Source organism: Sorghum bicolor, chromosome 4, assembly GCF_000003195.3.
Source record: "Sorghum bicolor cultivar BTx623 chromosome 4, Sorghum_bicolor_NCBIv3, whole genome shotgun sequence".
NCBI classification, from domain to species: domain Eukaryota; kingdom Viridiplantae; phylum Streptophyta; class Magnoliopsida; order Poales; family Poaceae; genus Sorghum; species Sorghum bicolor.
Window position 1 is genome coordinate 15,670,349 of NC_012873.2, and position 25,059 is coordinate 15,695,407.

The following is a 25,059-nucleotide window of genomic DNA, read 5'->3' on the forward strand; positions in this document are numbered from 1 at the left end:
ACTTGTCTTCAGGATGAATAGTACTATGATCTCGAAGATTTTATCGTGGACCATCCTGGCAGAGACGATATGTGATTCATCACTGTTCTTGTTTGTAGTATCAACAATGGGGTTCATCAGAACTAGCCAAGGTGGGAGAGCTAGATGGAAGGGCAGTGGGGGTCTTTGGGACGGCGATGGAAACATGTGTGATAGGTGGTTTGGAAAAAGAGTGAAGTGGCTGAGGAGGATGTGGAGGTGGAGATGAAGGTGTCACATGTACATGTGGCGTGATGGAAATAGAAGGATCAAGAATGACTGTAATGGATGGAGAAGGGGTAGAGACATCATCACCAGATGGAATAGGAGGAAGATACAAAATTGATGTGGACTCTATGGGTGAATATGAGGGTTAAGTTGAGGGATGATAAAAGAAAGTGCAGTTCTCAACAAATGTCACATCACGATTGATATGTATGCGATGAGAAGGATCATAACACTGATCCTAGGAAAACACACTCATTAGATTGGGCAGTAAGCTCAGAGGTGCAAACAAAACATATCATGTGCATCCAAATATAGCTCGGAGGGGTACCGAAAAGAACTTCACTAGGACATTGCCAAACAGTTTGGAAGATGGTTGTCTATTGATGAGATAGACAGCAGTAGAAACAAGTAAACCCCCCAAATGAGAAGGGATAGAAGATGAAATCATAAGTGTGCGAGCCATTTCTATAGGATGGTGATGTTTTTGTTCAACGACACCATTCTGAGCATGAGCGCCAGGACAAGAGAGCTAAGCAAGAGTACCCTTTGAGGACAAAAATTGTCAAAAAGCATCAGACAAATACTCACCACCCAGTGAGAGCGAAAAACTCAAATTGGAGTAGAACACTGTGTGTGAACCATGTGAACAAAGGAATCATAAATAGAACACAACTAAGAGCGATGCTTCATGAAGTAAATCCATGTATAGCGGGAATGATCATCAATAAAAACGACATAACATTTATGGCCACCCTTTGTCGCAAATTGTGATCCCATATATCTGAATGAATAAGATCAAATGGCTTAGCAGAATGCAAATTTGCTTCATGAAGTAAATCCATGTGTACCCAGCTTGCAACCTTTGCAATGAAAGGTAGACTATAGATACATGCCCCAAACATCCTTGTTGAACAACGGTGGACAAATGAGAGCCACATAGATGCCCAAGATGACGATGCCATTTGGCAAAAGATGAGGGTGGTGAGGACATGGCTGATGACACATGAGCAGAAGGAAGATGTAAGGTGTCCAAGACAGAGAGGTTAGAAGAATCTCTACGTTGATGACCAGTCCCAATCACACCTCCACTATTACCGTCCTGAATAAAAACATGATGAATCATCAAATCCAACAGAACAGTTCATATCTGTTATTTGATCAACAGACATCAGATTCACAGATAACTGATTATTAGACATATTAGGCAGGTCTATGTGTGATTAGGCAGGTCTATGGGTGATTAGCTATAATTAGCATCTGCCATGTACACTTGATTGTATTCCTTGAATCTGTTTCCAGTTTGTCTTAAAGCTAGTTCATAGTAATAGATTATGACTTCCTGCGATGTTTGATGCCTTGCATGCAGTGGTAGCTTTCATTAATAAGTACCGAGCGGGTCCCCAGCTTCGACGTAAATAGCGATTTGAGACTTGTATGCTAGGAAGCAGCTCAAGACCATGAGAACAATCACAAACATTCCATTGTTTGATGCCTTGCATGCAGGGGTAGCTTTCATTAATAAGTACCGAGGGGTCCCTAACTTCTATGTAAATAGCAATTTGACACTTGTATGCTAGTAAGCTGCTCAAGACCATGAGAACAATCACAAACATTCCATTGTCGGGTTGCAATCTTGTGACCTAAGTATGACTGTATGAGCTTGGTATAACCATCAGCCACTGTCTGTCTAGTCTGAGAAATTTACTCCCAAAGCCATTGAAGGATTTGGTTGTTTGTAACTTTAATTTCTTAACTTTATTAATATCTCCTGAATGTTGCTTGTAGAGTTGTTGTATGGTATGCTTTAATGCATTACAAGTTCAAATTCTCCTTTGTAGGAGCTATGTGGTGTTTCTTTACGTTTTCTTACTGTTTCATTCTGCACTACTAAGTATTTGCTCTTTGTACTTGCACTGTTTTATTCCCAGCACTAGCAGTGTTACCTGGACACAGTTGCCTATCAGAGTTCGAATTGGGATATTAGTGTTCCGACTTGGCAAACTCTAGAAAATAGGTTAGAGGAGAGGACTCATCAATTATATAAGGTCAATTTGAAGTATTTTGGCACAAAACGGGCTCCTAATGAATGCCATAGGTACTAACCTATATAGTAATTACTTACGGTGAATATAGGTCCACAGGATAAATGGGGAAGGCGGGAAAATAGAGAAAAAACGAGACGGGCTTCCTTGTACTTGGCTTGCTGGCCCATCCAGCCAAACTATAGAGACCTTAATAATAATGTCGTAATCCCTCTGCTCCTGACAGACACACAGTGGCACCGCTGCACCCCCCCTCCGCCGTGGTCTGTTGCTTGTTACCCATCACAGCCATCTCGCCTCGCTGCCATAGATCGCTTCCAGTCTCCTAGCGGGTATCATCTCACACCTCTTTGCCTACAACAATGTGTTGCTCATGCTTGCTTCATTTCTCGAGTGCTTTCCCCTATGTTGGCCCCCTTCATACTTAGCCACTTGGACTCACCAGAGAGTGTACTCATTAAAAGACCTCATTGTCTGTCTCATGCCAAAGCATAGGTCTAAGGTCTGGCCCTGGTCGTGGTCGTTCTCACATGGGCTACAGTGCTGCCATGTAAGGGTGGGGCAGGGGTTCTCTTGACCTGCGTGAGGTCTTCTTAATGCAATGCCGGGGGCTGTCTTACGCCCCGCAGGTCAAGTTTTGTTTTTCTCTCATTGGTCACATATGTTGGTGTAATGGTGTGTCAGCCACATATCCTGCAATTTCCATATCTTTTTGTCCTGATTAGGGAAACAAGAGTTTCTTCGTAGTCCCTCGTATCCAAAATCAATATGTTCGGCTTGTGTACATGACACTTTTAGGCAGAATCTGTCCCATTAGCTGTATGTGACTACTGATCTCCCACTAATGAGCAATGAATAGAACAATCAAGTGCAAACAGTTCACTCAGAAAACAAAACCATCTCTGTAAAATGACATCTATTAGGATAGGATAAGTAGTTATTTAATGAAGTTACAACTGAATGGAGCTATATGACTTTTCATGTTACAAATTAATATACGCTGTAGATGTATATTTGACACATTTATTTTTGGAACTTTGTTGCATTATTATTATGTAGGAAAACAGCAAAACCAATCATCCACAGTTGCTATATGAGGCCAAACTGTACAATGCTCTTCAAGGAGGGAGTATGTGCTTGAGTACATACAAATCTTACTTTGCTGATTGGCATACCATTATTTGTGTTGTAATTGTTGCTATTTTGAATCCATGTAGCTGGTATCGCAAACATAAAATGGTGCGGCATTGATGGCGATGAAAACATTCTTGTTATCGATTTACTCGGACCAAGCCTTGAAGATCTGTTTGTTTACTGTGGCCGGAGATTCTCACTGAAGACGGTCTTGATGCTGGCAGATCAGATGGTAATAATTCTTCTTCAATCTCCCTAGTTTTTATTTACTAATAATGAGATGAATTTGTGGAAGGTGCGAACCACTTATGTTTATTTTTCTGTGATGCCTGTCTAGCACTCTTTTACTCCATATTAGTCACACTGCATGAAACAATTGCTATTTGTGCATATGCGATTAGCACCTGTTTGTGATCCACTGTATTGTGGAATATGTTAGGGAACACTCAAATTTAAGTGGATTGCACCCAGTTTTAAGTGGATTACACACAAATAGCTGCCACTGGAACACACTCAATCTCCAGTGGCTTACACACAAATAGCTACTTTGGGATAGCACATGAGCAAAACAGCGAAATGGTCCTGTCTTTCTGTTCCTTACTGAACCTTACAAAATATTATCTCTTCTTGTCATGTACGGTATCCCGTACTCCAGGAGACGCCGCGCCCGCGACGTATGCAGGGAGAAGGCGCCCAACAGACTAGGGGCTAGATTAGGAAATAGAATTATAATTAGCCTTATATTTAGGAGAGTTTTACTCCTACTAGTATTCAGCCCTTGGCTATATATACCTGTAATCAGGACTTTGAGATATTAAGAAAAGTATTGTTACCCTAATTCTCTCTCTCTCCCAACGTTCTCAAGCCCGAGCCGTCGAGAGGGGTATAACCTCCGCGATCGGAAGACAACGGCAGGAGACTACGAACTCCGTAGTCGAGGGCCACCTACCCTAGATCACCAGGCCCTTGACAACCTGGTATCAGCTACCCGCTGATCTTCTTCCACCGCCGCTGCATCTAGCCAAGCTCCCACCGCCGCCGCCGCCGCTGCCGCCGCCGACCACAGCAACATCTTCCCGTCGTCCCCCACCTCTGCTACTTCCGTTAACATGGCTGAACCCACCCTGGCTGATCTACTGAAGGCCATGGAGATGCTCACCGCGGACGTGACCGCCATGAAAGCGGACATGGCGTCCATGAAGGCCCAATCCTCGTTGTCATCTGGCAGCGGGGACGATCGTCGTGCTGAGGGGCTGCGCGACCAGGAGTTCCACCCTAAGCACAAGAAGTGGGATTTTCCCCGCTTCGATGGATCGTCCGACCCCATGCTCTTCCTTAACAAGTGCGAGGCCTACTTCCGCCAACATCGCACCATGGCGGAGGAACGCGTGCTCATGGCGTCCTACCATCTTGATGATGTCGCGCAACTCTGGTTCACCCAACTGCAGGACGATGACGGCACGCCATCCTGGGGCGCTTTCAAGGATCTTCTCAACCTGCGGTTCGGGCCCCCTCTCCGCTCAGCGCCCATGTTCGAGCTCGCCGAGTGCCGCCGCACGGGCACTGTGGAGGAATACTCCAACCGCTTCCAGGCCCTCCTTCCGCGCGCCGGCAGGCTGGAAGAGGCGCAGCGGGTCCAGCTTTACACGGGCGGCCTCCTCCCGCCGCTCAGCCATGCCGTCCGCCTCCACCATCCGGAGACTCTGGCAGCCGCCATGAGCCTGGCGCGCCAGGTGGAACTGATGGAGCAGTCGAGGCCGGCTCCGACTCTTTACCGAGCGCCCCAGCGCGGTCTCCTGGCCGCCCCGGCGCCCCGGCCGGCGCTCCCTGCCTCCCCGCAGCCGTTGGCACTCCCGGCTCCCCTGGCCGCCAACCAGCAGGGTCGCGCTGAGGGCACCATCCGCCGCCTCTCCAAGGACGAGATGGCAGAACGACGTCGCCAGGGCCTTTGCTTCAACTGCAATGAGCCGTACACCAGGGGCCGTAATCGCTTCTGCAAACGACTCTTCTTCGTGGACGGGGTGGAGGTCGACGACGTCGAGGACACCGCGGATGCTGGGGACCAGGCCGCGGGGACGGACGCGCCCTGCTACTCCCTCCACACCGTGGCAGGCGTTCGGCTCAGCGACACGCTGCGCGTCCGCGTGGTGGTGGGTTCCGTCTCCCTCGTCACCCTCCTAGACTTCGGGTCCTCCCACAACTTCATCTCCGAGCGGGCAGCGCAACGCACGGGACTGCCGGTCGTTTCCTGACCCCGGCTCTCCGCCGTGGTAGCCAACGGTGAACGGATCGCTTGTCCAGGCGTCCTGCCTCAGGCGCCCTTCGTCATCCAGGGCTCGTCGTTCACGGCCGACCTCTTCATCATGCCCTTGGCCGGGTTCGACGTCGTTCTAGGCGCACAGTGGCTGGGCACGCTAGGGCCCGTCACTTGGGACTTCACCGCGCGCACCATGTCCTTCCAGCAGTAGGGCGCTACGATCCTGTGGCGCGCAGCTGGGAGCAGCTCCGTCTGCACCACCACAGCCTCCCCATCCCTCCTGGACGAGCTGCTGGCGTCGTTCGGGGAGGTGTTCGCTGAGCCGCAGGGGCTGCCCCCGCCACGTTCTCGCGACCACGGCATCACTCTTCAGCCGGGCGCGCCACCAGTGGCGGTACGGCCCTACAGATACCCTCCTGCGCACAAGGACGAGCTGGAACGCCAATGCGCGGTCATGATGCAGCAAGGGCTGATCCGTCGCAGCTCCTCAGCGTTTTCTTCCCCGGTGCTCCTCGTCAAGAAAGCGGACGGCTCTTGGCGTTTTTGCGTTGACTACTGCGCCTTGAACGCCATCACCGTGAAGGACGCTTTTCCCATCCCGGTGGTGGACGAGCTGCTCGATGAACTGCGCGGCGCCAAGTTCTTCACCAAGCTGGACCTTCGCTCGGGCTATCACCAGGTCCGCATGCGGGCGTCCGACATCGACAAGACGGCGTTCCGAACCCACGATGGCCTCTATGAGTTCTTGGTGATGCCGTTTGGGCTCTGCAACGCGCCGGCGACATTCCAAGCCCTCATGAACGACGTCCTGCGCCCCTTCCTTCGTCGGTTTGTGCTTGTGTTTTTTGACGATATTTTGATCTACAACACTTCGTGGGCAGACCACCTTCGACACCTCTGTGCTGTCCTCACCGTGCTGCAGCAGCACCAGCTGTTCGTCAAACGCTCCAAGTGCGCCTTCGGGGTGGCGTCCATCTCCTACCTCGGCCACATCATCTCCGAGGCGGGCGTGGCCATGGACTCTGCCAAGGTGCAGGCGGTGGCGGACTGGCCGCAGCCCTGTTCGGTGCGTGCTGTGCGGGGATTCCTGGGCTTGGCGGGGTACTACCGCAAGTTTGTCCAGGACTACGGCACCATCGCCGCTCCGCTGACCGCGTTGTTGCAGAAGGATGGCTTCGCGTGGAACGACGCCGCAACCGCGGCCTTCCTGGCACTCAAGGCCGCCATCACCTCGGCACCGGTGCTGGCCCTCCCCGACTTTCAGCAGGAGTTTATCGTCGAGTGCGACGCGTCGACGCACGGTTTCGGCGCGGTGCTGCTCCAAGATAAGCACCCCATCGCCTTCTTCAGCCGCCCCGTCGCGCCTCGCCATCGTGCGCTCGCTGCATACGAGCGCGAACTCATCGGGCTGGTGCACGCCATTCGTCACTGGAGGCCATACTTGTGGGGGAGGCGTTTCACGGTTCGGACGGACCACTACAGCTTGAAGTTCCTCCTCGACCAACGCCTCTCTACGATCCCGCAGCACCACTGGGTCGGCAAGCTCCTGGGCTACGACTTCTCGGTGGAGTACAAGCCGGGCGCTCAGAACACTGTCGCCGATGCACTGTCTAGGCGCGACACTCCAGAGGGGGTGGTGTTGGCCATCTCCGCTCCACGTTTCGACTACATCGAGCGGCTCCGTCAGGCCCAAGTGCAGGACCCCGCCCTCGTTGCCATCCGCGACGAGCTGTCTGCTAGCACGCGATCGGCGCCCTGGAGCATCGTCGACGGGCTGGTCACCTATGACAGCTGGCTGTACGTGCCATCAGCCTTGGCCCTTCTCCCGGAGATAGTGGCTGCGGTGCATGACGACGGCCACGAAGGGGTGCAGCGCACCCTCCACCGGCTCCGGCGCGACTTCCACTTCCCCGACATGCGCCGTGTTGTGCAGGATTTTGTTCGCGCCAGCCCCACTTGCCAACGCTTCAAGACGGAGCACCTGCACCTCGCCGGCCTTCTGCTGCCTCTGCCCGTGCCCACCGGAGTGTGGACCGACATTAGCCTCGACTTCATCGAGGCTCTTCCGCGCGTCAAAGGGAAATCGGTCATCCTCACCGTGGTCGACCGTTTCAGCAAGTATTGTTATTTTATACCTTTGGCTCATCCCTACTCTGCTGAGTCTGTGGCACAGGCGTTCTACTCCGGCATCGTGTGCCTCCACGGGCTGCCGCAGTCCATGGTTTCGGACCGGGACCCGGTGTTTACTTCTATTTTCTGGAAGGAGCTGATGAGACTCCTGGGAGTCAAATTGCACATGACTACGGCGTTTCATCCACAGTCCGATGTCCAAACGAAGGCTGCCAACCGTGTCATTGCCATGTACCTCCGCTGTTTTTCAGGGGACAGGCCCCGGGACTGGTTGTGGTTGCGGTGGCTGCCGTGGGCGGAATACACCTACAACACCGCCTACCAGTCATCCCTGCGGGAGACACCTTTCCGCGTGGTCTACGGTCGCGATCCGCCGTCTCTCCAGTCGTATGAAGCTGGCGATACTCGGGTCGCTGCAGTGGCCCAATAGATGGAAGAACGCGAGCAATTCTTGGCGGACGTTCGGCATCGGCTGGAACAGGCACAGGCCGTGCAGAAGCGCTACTACGACAAGGCACACCGGGCTGTGTCCTATGCTGTTGGGGATTGGGTGCTGCTCCGCCTTCGCCATCGACCTGTGGCCTCCCTGTCCCAAGCGCCGAAGAGCAAGCTGCAGCCCCGCTTCTACGGGCCGTACCGCGTCTCCGAAATCATCAACGAGGTGGCTGTGCGCCTCGAGCTACCTCCCCGCGCCAAGCTGCATGACGTCTTCCACATCGGCCTCCTCAAGAAATGGGTCGGCGCGCCCCCGCCTGCGCCCCCACCGCTGCCCACAGTACACCATGGCGCCGTCGAGCCTGAGCCGGAGCTGGCTGTTCGCGCCAGGGTCGCTCGGGGTGTCCGCCAGGTTCTCGTCCGCTGGAAGGGCGAGCCAGCTGCATCTGCTACATGGGAAGACCTCGACTCCTTCGTCACCAAGTACCCAACGTTCCAGCTCGAGGACGAGCTGGTCATCGAGGGGGGGGGGAGAGATGTCATGTACGGTATTGTAAGGACCTTGATGTCGCCTAGAGGGGGGGTGAATAGGCGTATCTAAAAACCTGAAACTCAAAACTCAAGTTGCGGAAGTTAAATGCCTGTCGGTACCACCGACAGTTTGGGCCAGTACTACTGGTGTAAGACAGCCAGTACTACCGACGCAACTGTTGGTACTACCGACGCCCTAAGAGAGCTACAAAATCAAAGTATTTTGAGTTTTCATTCCAGATCTGAGAGTTACCCCACTCTCCTAGATGTAGTAGAGGATGAAGTTGAAGTTCCCTTGGCTTGGTTCTTCTCCAAAACGTAGATCGGCCCTTGTTCACCTATGAACGGGGGTAGATAGGAAGAACACAAAGAAAACAAGAACAAGGGTAGTCGAAGCTACCTCCACAGCAAGATAAGATATTTATCCCGTGGTTCAGCTCGCCACCAAGGCTTGCCTATGTCCACGTTGTTGAGGAAGCCACACAGGCTTTTCGGGTCTCTTTCAACCCTATCCTCGTTCTCAAGTCAAGAGAGCAATCCCTTGAGATGAGGGGTGATTTCACTAGATGATTTGAGTGATTACAAACCTCCCGAGGCTACCACATGAGTAGGAAGCTCTATGGGCAACGCCTAGCCGGCTAGGAGCCTTGCTCCAAGAGTAACAAACACAAATCCAACCGGCTTGACGAAGAAATCAGGTGCTCAAGCTTTGCTTTGATGTTTCTCTCACCAAGAATCCTTCTCTCACTCAATCCCTTGCAAGATTTGAAGTTAGGAGCAAAGGGGATACAAGAGAGAGGCTTTAGGGAGCTAGAGAGGTGCCTTGGCTGAAGGTTTGGTCGAGTGGGAGAGTCAGCCAACGGTTAGAATGAGGGGAAAGCTATTTATACATGTGTTCAGAACAACTGTCGGTACTACCGGCGCTAGACGCCGGTACTACCGGCCCTCAGATCTAACGGTAAGAAGTCTCTATGATTTGCGAGAAATAAGCCTACCGGTACCACCGGGCTTTTGTCGGTACTACCGACCATTGCCGGTACCACCGGTAGAAGGCCGGTACCACCGGTAGTTCAAATCTCCGCAACCAAAGTCAGCGCAGATTTGGCCTGTCGGTACTATCGGCGTTTCACACCGGTACTACTGGTGCTGGCCGGTACCACCGGCCCGAGCCCGGTACTACCGGTAGTTCATTTTCTCGCAAAACTCAAGAGAAAGGGCTGGCACTGCCGGTACCACCGGCCCTGAGGGTTGGTACTACCGGGTCACCCTGGCAGAGAAGAAATTTCCTAGATGTTCGTGCGTGCAAGTGTTAGAGTGTCTCTCTTTTGATTTAGTTTTAATACTTGAGCACTCTATCTTCCTCAAACCAACTAAATTTGCATCCCTCTTTATAGTGCGGCAAATCCTAAACTCAAGGTCAAAAGTATATAACCAATTTAACCACTTGAGTCTTCAATGTCTTCATATGCCACTTCTTCTCAATATCACTTCATCAAGGATGCAATTAACTTTGTCTCCTCTCTTTGAGTAAATATAGCTTGAGCATGTGACTTGAATCATTTCAACATATGTGAGTTCAATCCATGACTTCAAGTCACTTCCATTAAAGATTTTGATCCTCAACACAATATGACTCCTCATAGCTTAATTAGTACCTCGACTCAATGCAAGTACTCTCTTCTTCACCTTAGCCATGGTACCTCGGTCTACAAGCCATTGCTTCACCTTCACCTTCGCTTAGTCTCTCGAAGCCTTTTCCTTGCTATCTTCACTCTATCAAGCCATACTCAAGTCACATCATGTTAAGCATCCATTGAAAAACTGTTTCTTCAATATTGTGATTCTTGCTTGAATATCTTCTTGATATGAGCGTTGACATTAATCAAGCTTCAGTTTACACCAACACACAACTTTGGTCTTCTTTGAACTTTGTGTGAAATACCATCAAGTTTGCTTTCTTGTTGACCCTTTGATACACTTAGCAAACTTGTTAGACCTTTAATTGTGTTGTCATTCAATTCACCAAAACCCACTAAAGGGCTAGATGCACTTACAGGTATCTCGTACTCCAGGAGACGCCGCGCCCGCGACGTACGCATGGCGACCGAGCGCGCGCAGGCCAGGTCCAGCGCATCGTAGGGAGAAGGCGCCCAACAGACTAGGGGCTAGATTAGGAAGTAGAATTATACTTAGCCTTATATTTAGGAGAGTTTTACTCCTACTAGTATTCAGCCCTTGGCTATATATACAGACTTTGAGATATTAAGAAAAGTATTGTTACCCTAATTCTCTCTCTCTCCCAACGTTCTCAAGTCCGAGCCGCCGAGAGGGGTATAACCTCCGCGATCGGAAGACAACGGCAGGAGACTACGAACTCCGTAGTCGAGGGCCACCTACCCTAGATTACCAGGCCCTTGACACTTCTTTTACCCATGCTGTAGTTGGTTATAACTGATTTTCATTTACTATTTGCAGATAACAAGAATAGAATTTATGCATTCTAAAGGCTATCTGCACAGAGACATCAAGCCTGATAATTTCCTCATGGGCCTTGGTCGAAAAGCCAACCAGGTTTGTATGTGGGCCCTTTCTGTTTTAGCTTGCAAATTGTTATACAACTAGAAGCATTCCTGCACGTTGCTGCGGGGATCACAATTGATTTGGATTGAAAGTAGACGACTTATATTTACTTGTGTGAAGGAATAAACTATTATAAATGAATTGTAGTCTATGGTGTGGTATGCCGATGTGGACAAATAAATGCATGTTAGTGGCTTGCTGACGTCAATAGCTTGCATGTAAGCATGCATGGTGGGGCGGGCCGTGGCTTCAACCTGCTGATAATACCACAGCCTAGACCACTTTGAGTGGGCTGAAGTGTCCGATGAAGTGACAAAAACACTGACCTTTCTTCCCCTTGGGGTGTTTAGGTTTTGTGCTATGTAAGGACAAATTTGGAAAGAGTAAAGTGCCTATATATAGTAGAGAAGGCTAGTCTAGATAAACGTGAGGTCTCTCATTTTGTGTGTTAGTGAAGGCTAGGGTTAGCGGAAGAAAGGGAGGGGCTCTTTTTTCTTGAGCAATTTGACATTCTAGGTATGCATTAGACTAGGAGAAGCTTGTAATCGAACATCTTGAGGTAATCTAGGTATCAAGGTATCAATCTTGTGCAAGTTGTTTGTTCCCCTCTATTTAAATCTGAAATTTATCTTTTTTAGATTAGATTTTTGGAGCCAATTTTTGGGGAATGTTTATCTGCTGCTTGGGATGAGTTGTAGAAATGTTTTTGGAGTCTTTTGGTACCCTTGGAACTTTGTTCATGTGATGGCTTGAAGCCCTGAGAAAACCCTCATTTCTTGCATCCTTTCGTGGATTTCGTGAAAATCCTTGAGCTGGAGTTCTTTGGTTCTTCAGGGGTTTCTAGGTGCCATGAGTTCCTTGGAAACACATGTCTTCCTTTTGACATATTTCCCATGACTTTTTGCTTCCATGAGAAAACCTGGTTTTAATAGAGGAATTCTTCGGGTCATAGTGTCTAATATTTTTGTATAAGTTCTTTGGGCTGAAGTGTCTGACCCGCATTGAGCTTGAGAAGTTCAGTGTTGATTCCATCGAGGTACTGTGAGTGAAACATGGCCTCCTCCATCTCAAGATCCCATGGTCGTGGATCTAGCTCCCAAGGCACTTGTGCCAATGCCGGTAGAGGAACTCGTTGCTCACCTCAACCGCCACTGCACGTTGATTTTGCTGATGCAGCGATTGTGTTCGCCGCGCCGAACACAGGTTCGCGGAGGCCGAGGAGCTTGTCCATGCAGGCTATGAGTGCATGGACATGATGTAGGAGATTAAGGCATGCAAGACTCACTCACCCACCGGGCTGCCAAGACGAAGAGGGGTTGCGGATCGAGATCTACGCGCTGCAGCAGCCAAAGGCTGCTAATGCCAAGGCATGCGCGCGGCATGGCTCTGGAATCAGTGGGCGCGGCCTCATGCTACAGGTTGGTCATGGTCACGAGCTCGCTACACAAGACTTCCGTGCTAGTAAGGCTGTGCATGAGGCCATGGTAGGTTGGTCGTGGTCGCGAGCTTGCCACACTTAAGACTTCATGCTAGTAAGGGCATGTGCTACGATGTTGGCGTCAAAACCATGCCTGCCAGGGACCACTGGCGCACAACTGACTTCGCTGATGTGGCACTTGGGTTTGCTACGTACAAGTGCAGGCTTGCAGAGGCCGAGGAGCTTGTCTGCGCGAGCAGCGAGTGCATGGATATGCCGTTGGACGAGATCAGGCCGCGCGAGGCCTAACCCACTTAGAGTGGGCTGAAGTGTCTAACCCACATATCCCGGTGGCATCGCGCAGGCGACGAGCGCATGGACATGCTATAAGATGAGATCTAGGCGTGCCGGGCCTAGCCCACATAGAGTGGGCTGAAGTGTCTGACCAACATCTTGGCAGGAACCCACATCGCCGTCGCCGCCACCTCCACTCCATGGTGAATGCGAACACAGGTGTTAGCCTCATGGCAACCCCTTGTGCCATTGCCGTCGCTAACTCCACTACCGTTGCTTGAGAAGTTTAGTCTCGATCCCATCGAGCTACAACTGCAACGAAGCATGCCCTTCTCTAGCTCTAGATCCCGTGGCTGTGGATCCAACTCCCAAAGCAGCTAACAGGCCCTCATCGGAGCTTTTCTAGCGAACGACACCCACCTCGTCGTCGAGCCCAGCATCAACCTTGAGCTCGTGGCTTTGCGGTTGAGCAACTCATCGCCTACCTCAACCGGCACTGTCGCACGATCGACTTTGCTATCGCAACGTTCGTGTTCGCAGTGCGTGTGCACGGGCTCACAAAGGTTGAGGAGCTTGTCCGCGCAGGCTACGAGTGCATGGACATGCTGCAGGACGAGATCAGGGTGCGCGAGGCTTATCCAACGGGCCGCCAAGACGAAGGAGGTGCTACGTACCGAGATGTGCGCACTGCAGCAGCCCAGGGCCGCCAATGCCAAGGCGCGCGCTCGACATGGCTCTTGAATTAGTGGGCGCGAGCTCGCCACACAAGAATTCTGTGTTAGTAACGGCTAGGGGCCAGTGCTGCATGGCTGACTTCGCTGACGTGGCACTAGGTTTCGCTGCTTGTGAATGCAGGCTCACGAATGCCGATGAGGTTGTCCACGCGGGCAACGAGCGCATAGATATTGTGTGGGACAAGAACTAGGCACGCGAGGCCTAGCCCACTTAGGGTGGGCTGAAGTGTCTGACCCACATCTCGGCGGCAACCCACATCGCTTGTGCTGCCACCTTCACTCCATGGTGAACACGAACGCGAACGCAGGCGCCAGCCTCATGGCACCCCCTGTGCCATCGCTGCCGCCACCTCCACTACATTGCTTGAGTTCATTGTCGATCCCATCGAGCTACAGCTGTGAAGGAAGCATGGCCTTGTCTAGCTCTAGATCTCGTGGCCGTGGATCCAGCTCCCAAGGCAGTTGTCAGGCCACCATCGGAGCTCCTCCGGCGGATGACACCCACCTCGCCGTCAAGCCCAGCATCAACCCCGAGCTCGTGGCTATGCTGATCGAGGAACTCGTCGCCCACCTCAACCGCCACTACTGCACAACCGATTTCGCTAACGCAGTGCTCGTGTTCGTCACGCGCGTGTATAGGCTCGCGGAGGCTGAGGAGCTTGTACACGCATGCTATGAGTGCATGGACATGTTGTAGGACGAGATCAGGGCACGCGAGGCTCACTCATCGGGTCGCCAAGACGGAGGAGGTGCTGGGTACTGGCTCTGGAACTAGTAGGCGCCGCCTCATGCTGTAGGTTGGTCATGGTCGCGAGCTCGCCACACAAGACTTCCGTGCTAGTAAGGGCGTGCGTGAGGCCGTGACCGGTTGGCCATGGTCGCGAGCTCGCTACACAAGACTTTTGTTCTAGTCCTGGCGTATGCTGTGGACCTGACGTTGATACCATGCCTACCAGAGGCCATTGCTGCATGGCTGATTTTGCTGACACGGTGCTCAGGTTTGCCGCGTGTGAGTGTAGGGATATGTTGCGTGACGAGATCAGGGCACACAAGGCCTAGCCTACTTGGATAGAGTGGGCTGAAGTGTCTGACCCACTTATCCCAATGGCCCCGCGTGGGCGACGAGTGCATGGACATGTTGCGAGACGAGATCTGGGCGCACAAGGCCTTGCCCACTTAGAGTGGGCTGAAGTGTCTGACCCACATCCTGGCACAACCGACATCTCCGTCGCCGCCACCTCCACTCCATGGCGAACAGAAATGCAGGCGCTAGCCCCATGGCACACCATGCACCATCGCCCGCCGCCATCTCCACTACCGACGCTTGAGAAGTTCATTTGTCAATCCAATCGAGCTACAACTATGAACGAAGCTTGGCCCCTCTAGCTCTAGATCCTGTTGCCACGGATCTAGCTCCGAAGGCAACCGTTGACCCCCGCCGGAGCTCCTTTAGTAGATGACCACCTCGCCCTCTGTCGACGAAAGCTAGTCGGCAGTCTACCTTGGGGTATACCCACGGTAGTAGTTTATCGGTAGACGGTGCGCAAACTACGAACTCGATGGTGACGCAAGACACGGACAAGCTTTTTATCCAGGTTCGGCCGCCGAGTTGGCGTAATACCTACGTCCTGCGTCTGGTTGTATTGATTTGTGCTGAGAGAATATGATGTATCCCCTGTCCTCTAGGGGACCCCTGCCCCTCCTTATATATCGTGAAGGGACAGAGTTACAAGCAAAGTATCCTATTTGGTACAATATCTTGTAGCCTTGCGGTGCACGCCGACCAGTCGTGCGCCGCACGTCTTCATCCTGTGGGCCGAGCCACCTCTGATGGTGCGGCCCATATAGGCCCATGAGGGTATAGGGGTTTATACCCCCACAGCTAGTCCCCGAGCACCATGTATTGTGATGTAACACGCCGTCTTGAGCTTCTTCGATCAGTGAGGCTTGACGTCTTCAATAAGTAGGAAAGTCGCCCAAACAGTTGCAACGGTATTTTGACCAACTCAAAAGACAGTTGATCAACATTGACATCGAAGAAGCAGGTTGTTCGAAGAATGCATGGTGCTCTTAATCAAAAAAGATTTCTTTCCTGGTGAAGTGTGCCCACTTTATTTTTCTGAAAAGTATAGTCTTTCAAAAAGCAAGCATATTCACCGCAAGGTGAAGTGTGCCCACTTAGTCCCCGAGCCTGGTAGTAGGTGACGTAGGCACGTGGTGCCAGGGTCAAAATAAAAGTCCTCAAAGAAATTCTGTAACTGAGATGCATCGCCAGATGCATCGTACCGATGTAGTCCCCGAGCTTGCTGGAAGGCGAAGTATGAGCCTTGTAGCAAGGTCTAAAAAATTGAATTTACCAGTCCGTCTGCAATTGAATAGACTAATCGACCAGTCCCCGAGCGTCGAGTGCTCGGTGGTCGGTGCAGTCCTTGAAGCTCCGAGCTAATAGACTGGGCGACCAGTCCCCGAGCGTCGAGTGCTCGGTGGTCGGTGCAGTCCTTGAAGTTCCGAGCTGATGGACTGGGCGACCAGTCCCCGAGCATCAATTGCTCTGTGGTCGGTGCAGTCCCCAAGTTCATAAATTGGTGAGCTGGTCGACCAGTCCCCGAGCGTATAGTGCTCGGTGGTCGGCACAGTCCCCGAGCACGGCGTAGGGACCGGTGGACAAGTCCCCGAGCGTGGTTGGGAACGTAAACGTGCTCGGTGGTCGGCACAGTCTTCGAGCACAGCATAGAGAGTAGTCGACAAGTCCCCGAGCGTGGTTGGGAACGTAAACGTGCTCGGTGGTCGGAGCAGTCCCCGGGCACAGCGTAGGGAATAGTCGACGAGTCCCCGAGCGTAGCTTGTCGACTGGGCCAAACCCCTGAAAAATAAATATAAAGAATAGGTAGTACATGATGTATAAATACTTTAGATAAAAATCGGTACTGAGATAAGTTTTAGATTTTTTGTTATAAAATTAGCACAAGTAGTTAATTCATCCTAGAGCTTGTACCAGCTCTGGTCTAGCCAACAATCAGCATGAGGTGCGGAACCTAGACACGCGTGGGATTGCCAGCCTCGCCAGAGAGCTACTGCCGACCACCCGGAACGCAGAGGGCGGATCTCGTGCACGTGTAGGGAGGAGTCGGAGACAGTACCGGCTCTGGAAAGCTCGTGTAGGAGAAAAAACTAGTGTGGCTAAAAAAGTTGTTTTGAAGAATAATAAAAAATATTATGCCAAAAATAAATAAGATATTAGAAGTGTACTTATCTTTGGATGAAAGTCTAGTTAGTGACGACAAAATTGTCCGGCCTTCGAGCTTTTCGACTTGTCATGATGGTGGTCGCTGTTGTCGTAGCGTCGTTCTTCGCGGCGATTATTATTGCGACTCGTGGTCAGAGCAAGTAGGCCAAACAATTTGGTCGATGGCCCGAGCAGGTCGGTGTTGTCGATCTGCCTCCCTTTGTAGCAGGGAAGTGGGTGACGCGTTGTCGGCGTGGTCGGAGACGTTGCTGGAGTAGTCGGAGTCGTAGCCAGCGTGGTTGAAGCCGCCGCCGACGTCGATGAAGAAGTGGTTGGCGCAGATCGGATCTACACCTCCTCCGTTGTCATGGCGGTGAAGTTGTTGAAGCTGACGGTGAACGTGAAGTCGCCCGCCATGGCCGCGAAGTCGGGGATGATGGCCATCTTGTTCGTCGGGAGAGCTGTACGCACACCCCCTACCTGGCGCGCCACTGTCGACGAAAGCTAGTCGGCAGTCTACCTTGGGGTATACCCACGGTAGTAGTTTATCGGTAGACGGTGCGTGAACTACGAACTCGATGGTGACGCAAGACACGGACAAGCTTTTTATCCAGGTTCGGCCGCCGAGTTGGCGTAATACCTACGTCCTGCGTCTGGTTGTATTGATTTGTGCTGAGAGAATATGATGTATCCCCTGTCCTCTAGGGGACCCCTGCCCCTCCTTATATATCGTGAAGGGACAGAGTTACAAGCAAAGTATCCTATTTGGTACAATATCTTGTAGCCTTGCGGTGCACGCCGACCAGTCGTGCGCCGCACGTCTTCATCCTGTGGGCCGAGCCACCTCTGATGGTGCGGCCCATATAGGCCCATGAGGGTATAGGGGTTTATACCCCCACACCCTCAAGCCCAACATCAACCCCGAGCTCGTGGCCATGTTGGCCGAGGAACTTGTCGCCCACCTCAACCGCCACCGCTGCACGACCGACTTCGCTGATGCAACGCTCGTTCGCCACGCACGAGCACAGGCTCGTGGAGGCCGTGGAGCTTGTCCGCGCATGCGACGAGTGCATGGGTTTGCTGCGGGACAAGATAAGGGCGCTCGAGGCTCAGATCCACCGGGCCGCCGAGATGGAGGAGGTTCTGGGCCCCGGGCTGCCAACGCCAAGGCGCGTGTGGGGCATGTCTCTAGAATAAGCGGGTGTGGCCTTACGCAGTAGGTTGGTCGTGGTAGCGAGGACGCCACACAAGACTTTTGTGCTAGTAAGGGTGTGTGTTGGGATGCAAGTGGCGCGGGCTGCGCCGTGTGCCGGTTGGGTTACCATGCGCCGTGAACCCACAAAACCCGCGCCGCGAACCCGCATATGTCAATGCGTGCCTGCGCATAGACCCAGCGGCGCCGCTTTGCCCGCTCGCAAGACGCGATGCACGTGTTCGCCTCCAATAGAGGAGGCGACAAACCCTATGCTAGCACCGTCCCGGTGGCAGCCTAGTCCCCTGCCGCATCCGGCCGCCGACAACTAGGACCAAGACCACACAACAGCAAGGCGCGCCGAGAGACGCTTTTGCGTTCAAGGTCGATGGGAGGTCACCTGGGGGGCTCTTCCTGCAGCTGCGCGCAGTTGCTGACGCTAGTGGCATGACCTCGGCGAGCAGCGTGCGCTTAGGGCTCGGCAGCGATGACGGCAAACCGGGCACATGGGCCGCCGCTAGAGCCTAGGGGTCGACGCAGCCCAGTGGAACAGATGGCCGCAGTCAAAGAGCACCCGGATCACGTCGCTGTCCCTGTAGTTGTCGTTTGTCGAGGCAAATAGGGCAGCAGCATGCTGCATTACTGTGCCGCCGAGGGCGCTTTCCTCGCCTAGGCCACCGCCAGAAACGCCTCAAGTGTTGCCTCGTTGACGCTCCGCTCCATGTCGTGGCCGTGGTGTGGCGACGGACATCCACATGCCTGGGCCACGACAAGGAGGATCGCTGGACATGACGATGCCGTAGCCGAACCAGTTGATGCCGCTGGACACGAAAATGCAGTGCCTGCCGCCGCCGCCGCCCGAGGCGAGCTCGTTGCTTTTTTTTTCAGATTTTTTTATTTGTCACCAGTAATGGTATTGTCATGTTTTTTATTTTCAGTTTTTTTTTTATTTTGTAAGATTTTGTGGAATTATGTGAGATGAATTGTAAATTTGTGCAAGTTAACGTGAGTGAGTGAATCTGCTAGCTATCTTTGCAGTCTTCTAGCTAGAGGGCTGCATGGCTGCATCGGTGTGTTGGTTAGACGTGCGCAGTCTCGAGCTATGTGGTGCTGTGCGGGCTGCCGCAAAGCCCGCAAAAGCTAGCGGTGCTGCGCGGGCTGTCGCGTATGCCCGTGAGAGAGCTCGCGGCTCTGGCGGATGCGGGGCGGGCTGACCGTCGCTGTGCCATTTGCATCCATAGGCATGCGCTACGATGCCGGCATCGACTCCATGCCTGCTAGGGGCATGGTCGTTGGCGATGATTATGTTTGTTTGAGAAGTTCAGTGTGTGCAGTACCAAGCGATTGTGATTTAACCAATGTTTGTCGTTGTAGTTCAGACACCTTTGCGTGCAAGCTGTTTTCCGGGATGGATTCACTGGCTCACATGTTTTCCTGGGATCGATTCAACAAGGGCTGCGGCCCTTTGTGGGCTGCTGCACCAACCCACAAAAAGATAATGACAACATGTTTGCGGCCACATTAGCTCTGGTAGGACTTGTGGCTTGAGCGGACATGGGGCGGGCTGCCCACCGCTGCCCCATTTGCATCCTTACTTGCATGAATAAATATGTACTGTCATTGCATGTGCTAGTGGTCTGCTGATGTCGATGAGTTGCATGTCGTGATAGATTATAGATGTATATACATTTGAATCTGGGCTGCTGGGGTGATGCAGATTTGTGGATTGTAACAATCTTGCATGTGTATTATTACAATCAGGTTACAACCTGACCGTCTGTGTCAATCTGTAAGGTAAAACAAACAGAACCTTAGTTGGCCTGTGAATTCTTAGATTGCACTATGAATTTTATCGAACAATCAGGAGAGTTGCGTATCGTTGAAGAAAGATTGCGCCACAATTTTTTATTTTGATTATTTTGTGTTCTAACTGTCAGGTTTATGTAATCGACTTCGGGCTCGCAAAGAGATATCGTGATTCAACCACCAACCGTCATATACCTTATAGGTGAGGCAGTGATTTTTGAAACACATTTCTTCCCAAACTATCATGTTTTTGTTTGACTTTTCATTTTATTCTTCTTTTTCCAACTGTGGTAATACAATGTTCATTGTGGTTACATACTTGTTTTTACAGAGAAAATAAAAACTTGACTGGCACAGCTCGCTATGCTAGCCGCAATACTCATCTTGGGATTGGTGAGTATATGGCCGTTCTATTTTGCATTTATCTCTTGTGTAGTTACCCTGAATGTTTGTATTGTGCACATGTATATTGTAACACTAAAATAGCACTGGTTCTATAGATTATTGAACAATTATAGGCATTGTGTTTTCCTTTGGTCCACTATCACTAACTTACTTTGGTTACTAGAGCAAAGCCGCAGAGATGATTTGGAATCGATTGGATACGTTCTCCTGTATTTCCTCAGGGGAAGGTATGATTTTGTGTTAAAGATCTCTATTGTGCTTTTTTTTTCACCATTGTCCTAGAATAATGCTGCATGTGTAGCGGTCATTACTAAAAACCATGTTTTTCTGGCCTTCTGTAATGTTTTGAGACAGTAAATGTCCATTGGAAATAAAATATATTACACCGTTTTCCCCATTGGCTCTTTGCATTCATACCGTTTTCTATTGAAATTGTGGTTTTGCCCCTGTTTTTTTTAACTTTGTGAATTTGCCCCTGCGTTTTCAAAATGAAGCACCACTTCGCCCCTATTCCGTCATCCTCCCTTAATGGAGTTAACTTTTGTACAGGACAAATATGCCCATGTGATTTTGCCCCTGGTTTTGTAGGGCTGTTTGTGATTTTTCTCCTAATTTGGGACAAGACATTTATATTGTATTTTGACAAAAATGATTAGATTTGGTCAAATGTATTTGGCACAATTTGCAATTATGTCAAATCAGATTTAATATTGAAAATACACCGCATCAACTGTGCCCTGCTCCACATCCACCATGCTCTGGTACACCCTTGCATGTCAAACCATTCCAGCACATTTCTCTTAGAATAGAAGAAAAAAGAGAAAAAGTTATTTTTGGAATGAACAGAAGTATCCATCGTTTCTGTTACGGAGAAGAACAAATTAGTGCAGCTGAACCAAACAGAACAGACCCAGAGCCCTGGCAGGCTGGCAGAAGCATGTTGGAGTATAAGTGAACTGCCCACCTCTTCCGATCAGCTTAAGCTTTTGGGTTGAATTGGTTGGTGCATGCAACTTAATAGCAAGACGAACACACAACAATGGAAAACAACAAAAAAGCAAGCAATTAGCGTTTTTATTAGGATATGTATATATCAAGATCAATTAGATCCCCTAGTTTAGCTAGTTGCTATGTATAGCCTAGTTACCTTGTACAGGTGATAGCCTGTTATGTATGTACCTTCCATGTGTGCCTAATTGGCACTATATATGAAAGGCTCGCCACCCACGTTGGGGGGGTGGTGATTCTCTACATGGTATCAGAGATTTAGGTTTCTCCCCTTCCCTCCCTCACCCACCAGCCGTCCTCCCTCCTAGGCTGACAATGTCGACCTCTTCTGCCTCCACGGCAGCCCCTGCCACCTCCTCTGCCTCAGCTCTCCTCGTCGCCCCCTATGCGACGATCTATATCAAAAACCACATCTCGCTAACCTTGGAACTGAAGCACCCCAACTTCAATCAGTGGTCGCCATTCTTCACCTCCCTTTACGTGAAATTTGGTCTCCTCCTGCACATCGACGGCACGGTGGAGGCCCGACCCACTAACCCTGCTTGGGCTATTGCTGATTCTTGTGTTCGCAGTTGGCTCCTCGGTTCTATCGGCTCCGACGTTCTCGACCTTGCTGCGCCACCAGATCAGACCGCGCGTGAGCTCTGGATCACCATCAAGTGCCTCTTCGAGGCCAACAAGGCCCCACACGCCATCTTCCTGAGTCACGAGTTCCACTCCATGACGCAGGGCGATTCCTCCGTCAACGACTACTGCCAGTGGATGAAGGTCACCACTGACGCCCTCCGTGATGTTGGCTGCAACATCATCGACTCGGAGCTCGTCCTCAATATCCTGCGCGGCCTCAATGTCCTCAATGTCCTGCAACATCACCAACACGACGGCCACAACAGCGGCTACGGTGGCGGCGGCCAGGGTGGTGGCGGTCGCTGGAAGAAGGGTGGGGGCGGCCAGCGGGCCCCTGCTTCGCCAGCAAGCCCCTGGTACTGCTACGCTCCCTGGACAGGCGGGGCACAACAGCAGTAGTGGCGTCCGCTGGTAGCCTATGCTCAAACACAGTTTGGCACCATACCCTAATCTTTCCAAGCTGATAATGGGACCGAGTTCGTTAACCATGCCACCACCTCCTTCCTCGCCAACCATGGCATTACACTCTGCCTCGCGTGCCCCTATACCTCCCACAAAATGGCAAGGTTGAACGCATGCTCCGTACCACAAATAACACCATCCGTACCATGCTCCTCCATGCGTTCGTGCCACCTCCCTACTGGGCTGAAGCCCTGCGCACAGCCACCTTTCTTCTCAATAGGCACCCCTCTTCCATCCAAAACCAAATATCCCATCAGCTCCTTCACAACACCCTACTAGATTACTCCTCACTCCGGGTTTTTGGGTGCCTCTGCTACCCTAACCTCACAGCCACCTCCCTCAACAAACTTGCTCCTCGCTCCGCACCCTGCGTCTTCCTAGGATATCCATCCTCTCACAAGGGATACCACTGCCTTGACATGTCCACTCGCCGCATCATCATTTTCCGCCATGTTATTTTTTATGAGTCTGTTCCCATTTTCGGCAGCATCATCGGTGGCTTCCATGCCGTCTTCACTTGATTTCCTGTGCGGGTGCTGCCACGCTGCTCGCTGACACCACCAGCGTGGACACATCCCCGGAGCTCCTGGACCCGACCATCCTCTAGCTGGGTCCCCTGGCTATCCCTGTGGGCGGGCACCCTCCATCTGCTCCCCCTGCGGGCGGACCTCAGCCGGGTGGCCAGTGCTTCGGTGCCGTCTACTCTCGCCGTGCCCGTCCTCCAAGACCGACCGGCACCGTGGCTCCTGCAGCTGCTTCTGTGGCCCCTGCAGTGCCCCTAGTAGCGCCGGCGCCTACTGTGCAGCTCCTGCAGGACTGGCGCCATCTCTTGCACCTTTGACAACACCAGTGCCTCCTGTAGCACCAGTGGCGGCCCGCCCTGTGACCCGTTCAGACAGGCAGCCTCCGCACCGTCCAGCAGGAGCCTCGGCACATTGGGTGTGTGGTGATTCTCTACAGTTTTTAAAAAAGATTATTTCTTGATCCTGCAACTTATCATCAATCCTCTGAAGGACCTTCACTTGAGGCAGCCGTCACAGTGGATATTCACTTTAAGGACGCAGGTCTGTGGACAGACAAACAAAGGAAAAAAAAGGTCGTCGGAACAGATTGGGAGAAGACATACAGGCGAAAGAGAAACGAAATCAGCCTGCCGTGCCAACCGTGCGTGGCCGCAACACCCTCCTCGCTCGCCCTGTGTGACCGCTGCACCCGCCCTGCGTGGGCATGCTGCACTCGCCCAGCATGACCGCCACCTGCTGGCTGCGGCCACCCCGCGCCAGCCCACTTGCGTGCTGCGCGTGCCTGCGCCACCCTGCCATTTGCGCCACTGACTACACTAGGTTCAGGCTATCTAGACGGTGGGGATGGGCTTGGTTCGATAGCTTGGATAAGGGCATGCGTTCTATTTTTTTTTTAAATCGTTTAATCCCCCTCCAAATTACGGACATCCAAACCAGGACATGCCCCGCCTGCGGTGGGGTTTTGGGGTTGCGGGTGCCATCACCGTGCTGTTACGTGCCTGTCTATCGTTCCAAGTGGTGGTGGCTCCCCCTTTCTCTCGCCTCGGTTCTTGGAATCGGTTGTCGGCCGAGCCAGGTTTCCTTCTCGATATTGCGTTGAGTGGCCCATCGCTTGTGAGGCTGTGACCACGGGGGTGCTGGTGACCCTTGGCACATCATCCTCATCTTGCGATCTGCGCTCATGGCCTGGCCCATGATTATTTCCTAGGTGAAATATTAGACCTTTAGCAAACCCACATCTAGGGTCGGCTACAAGGGGAGCGCAACTGACTGGGTATGGCATCAGACAATCGAAATCCTACATGCGAAGGGGAGACACAATCGTGCTGAGGATGCCTACGACGCTGACTTCAAGTCTAGGTGACGGCAGATCAGCTGGGAGGCCAGCCTGCAGACTGCTGCTTGGGATCTGTCTGAGCAAGGCTAACGAACGAGGAGGCGATACCAAGGATCTGCTGTGGCTGTGCTTCTGGTGCGCCACCGCTATTGGAGGCTTTTTGGATGGGGGCAAAAAGCAAGGCTAACGAATGAGGAGGCGATACCAAGGATCTGCTGTGGCTGTGCTTCTGGTGGGCCACCGCTATTGGAGGCTTTTTGGATGGGGGCAAAAACACCATTTTTCCTAGTATATTATGTCGTTATATGCCTGAAGCCAAACAATTAGTACAGTTGTCTAAATATGCCAGCTATGTTTGATCGTGATTTCTTGTGTATGAAATGTTATGAGTGTTGCAGACCCATGAGGCCCATGTATGGCAACTATATTGCCTCACTGGTTAGGGTTGGCTCAAGTAATGAAACCCTAATTCTAACATGGTACCAGACTAGGTTTAGCTCTCTCCTCCAACCGCCGCTAGAGGCTAGCTGGTGCCTGCCGCCGCCGGCCATGGATGACCTTCCTCCACCTCCTCCCACATACTTCTCCTGCTTTCCTCCCCTTCCCCACTCCTCCTGGGCGCAGCTGGCCTGCTCTGGCGCCGCTACCCCCGCAGCCGCCGTCCAGGGCGCCG

General features: G+C 52.0%; 1 protein-coding gene across 5 annotated transcripts in view; it reads left to right on the top strand.

The window, feature by feature from the left end:
- Positions 1 to 25,059, top strand: part of LOC8080405 (casein kinase 1-like protein 3) — a 44,732-nt gene that overhangs the window by 5,996 nt on the left and 13,677 nt on the right. For 4 of the 5 annotated variants that reach the window (XM_021459959.1, XM_021459957.1, XM_021459956.1 and 1 more), the window contains exons 3-8: positions 3,348 to 3,417; positions 3,506 to 3,654; positions 11,251 to 11,346; positions 20,156 to 20,226; positions 20,356 to 20,417; positions 20,593 to 20,656. In XM_021459959.1, coding sequence (XP_021315634.1) covers positions 3,348 to 3,417; positions 3,506 to 3,654; positions 11,251 to 11,346; positions 20,156 to 20,226; positions 20,356 to 20,417; positions 20,593 to 20,656 — 512 coding nt within the window. The remainder of the gene's footprint in view (positions 1 to 3,347; positions 3,418 to 3,505; positions 3,655 to 11,250; positions 11,347 to 20,155; positions 20,227 to 20,355; positions 20,418 to 20,592; positions 20,657 to 25,059) is intronic. The other variant, XM_021459958.1, reaches the window with a different exon arrangement.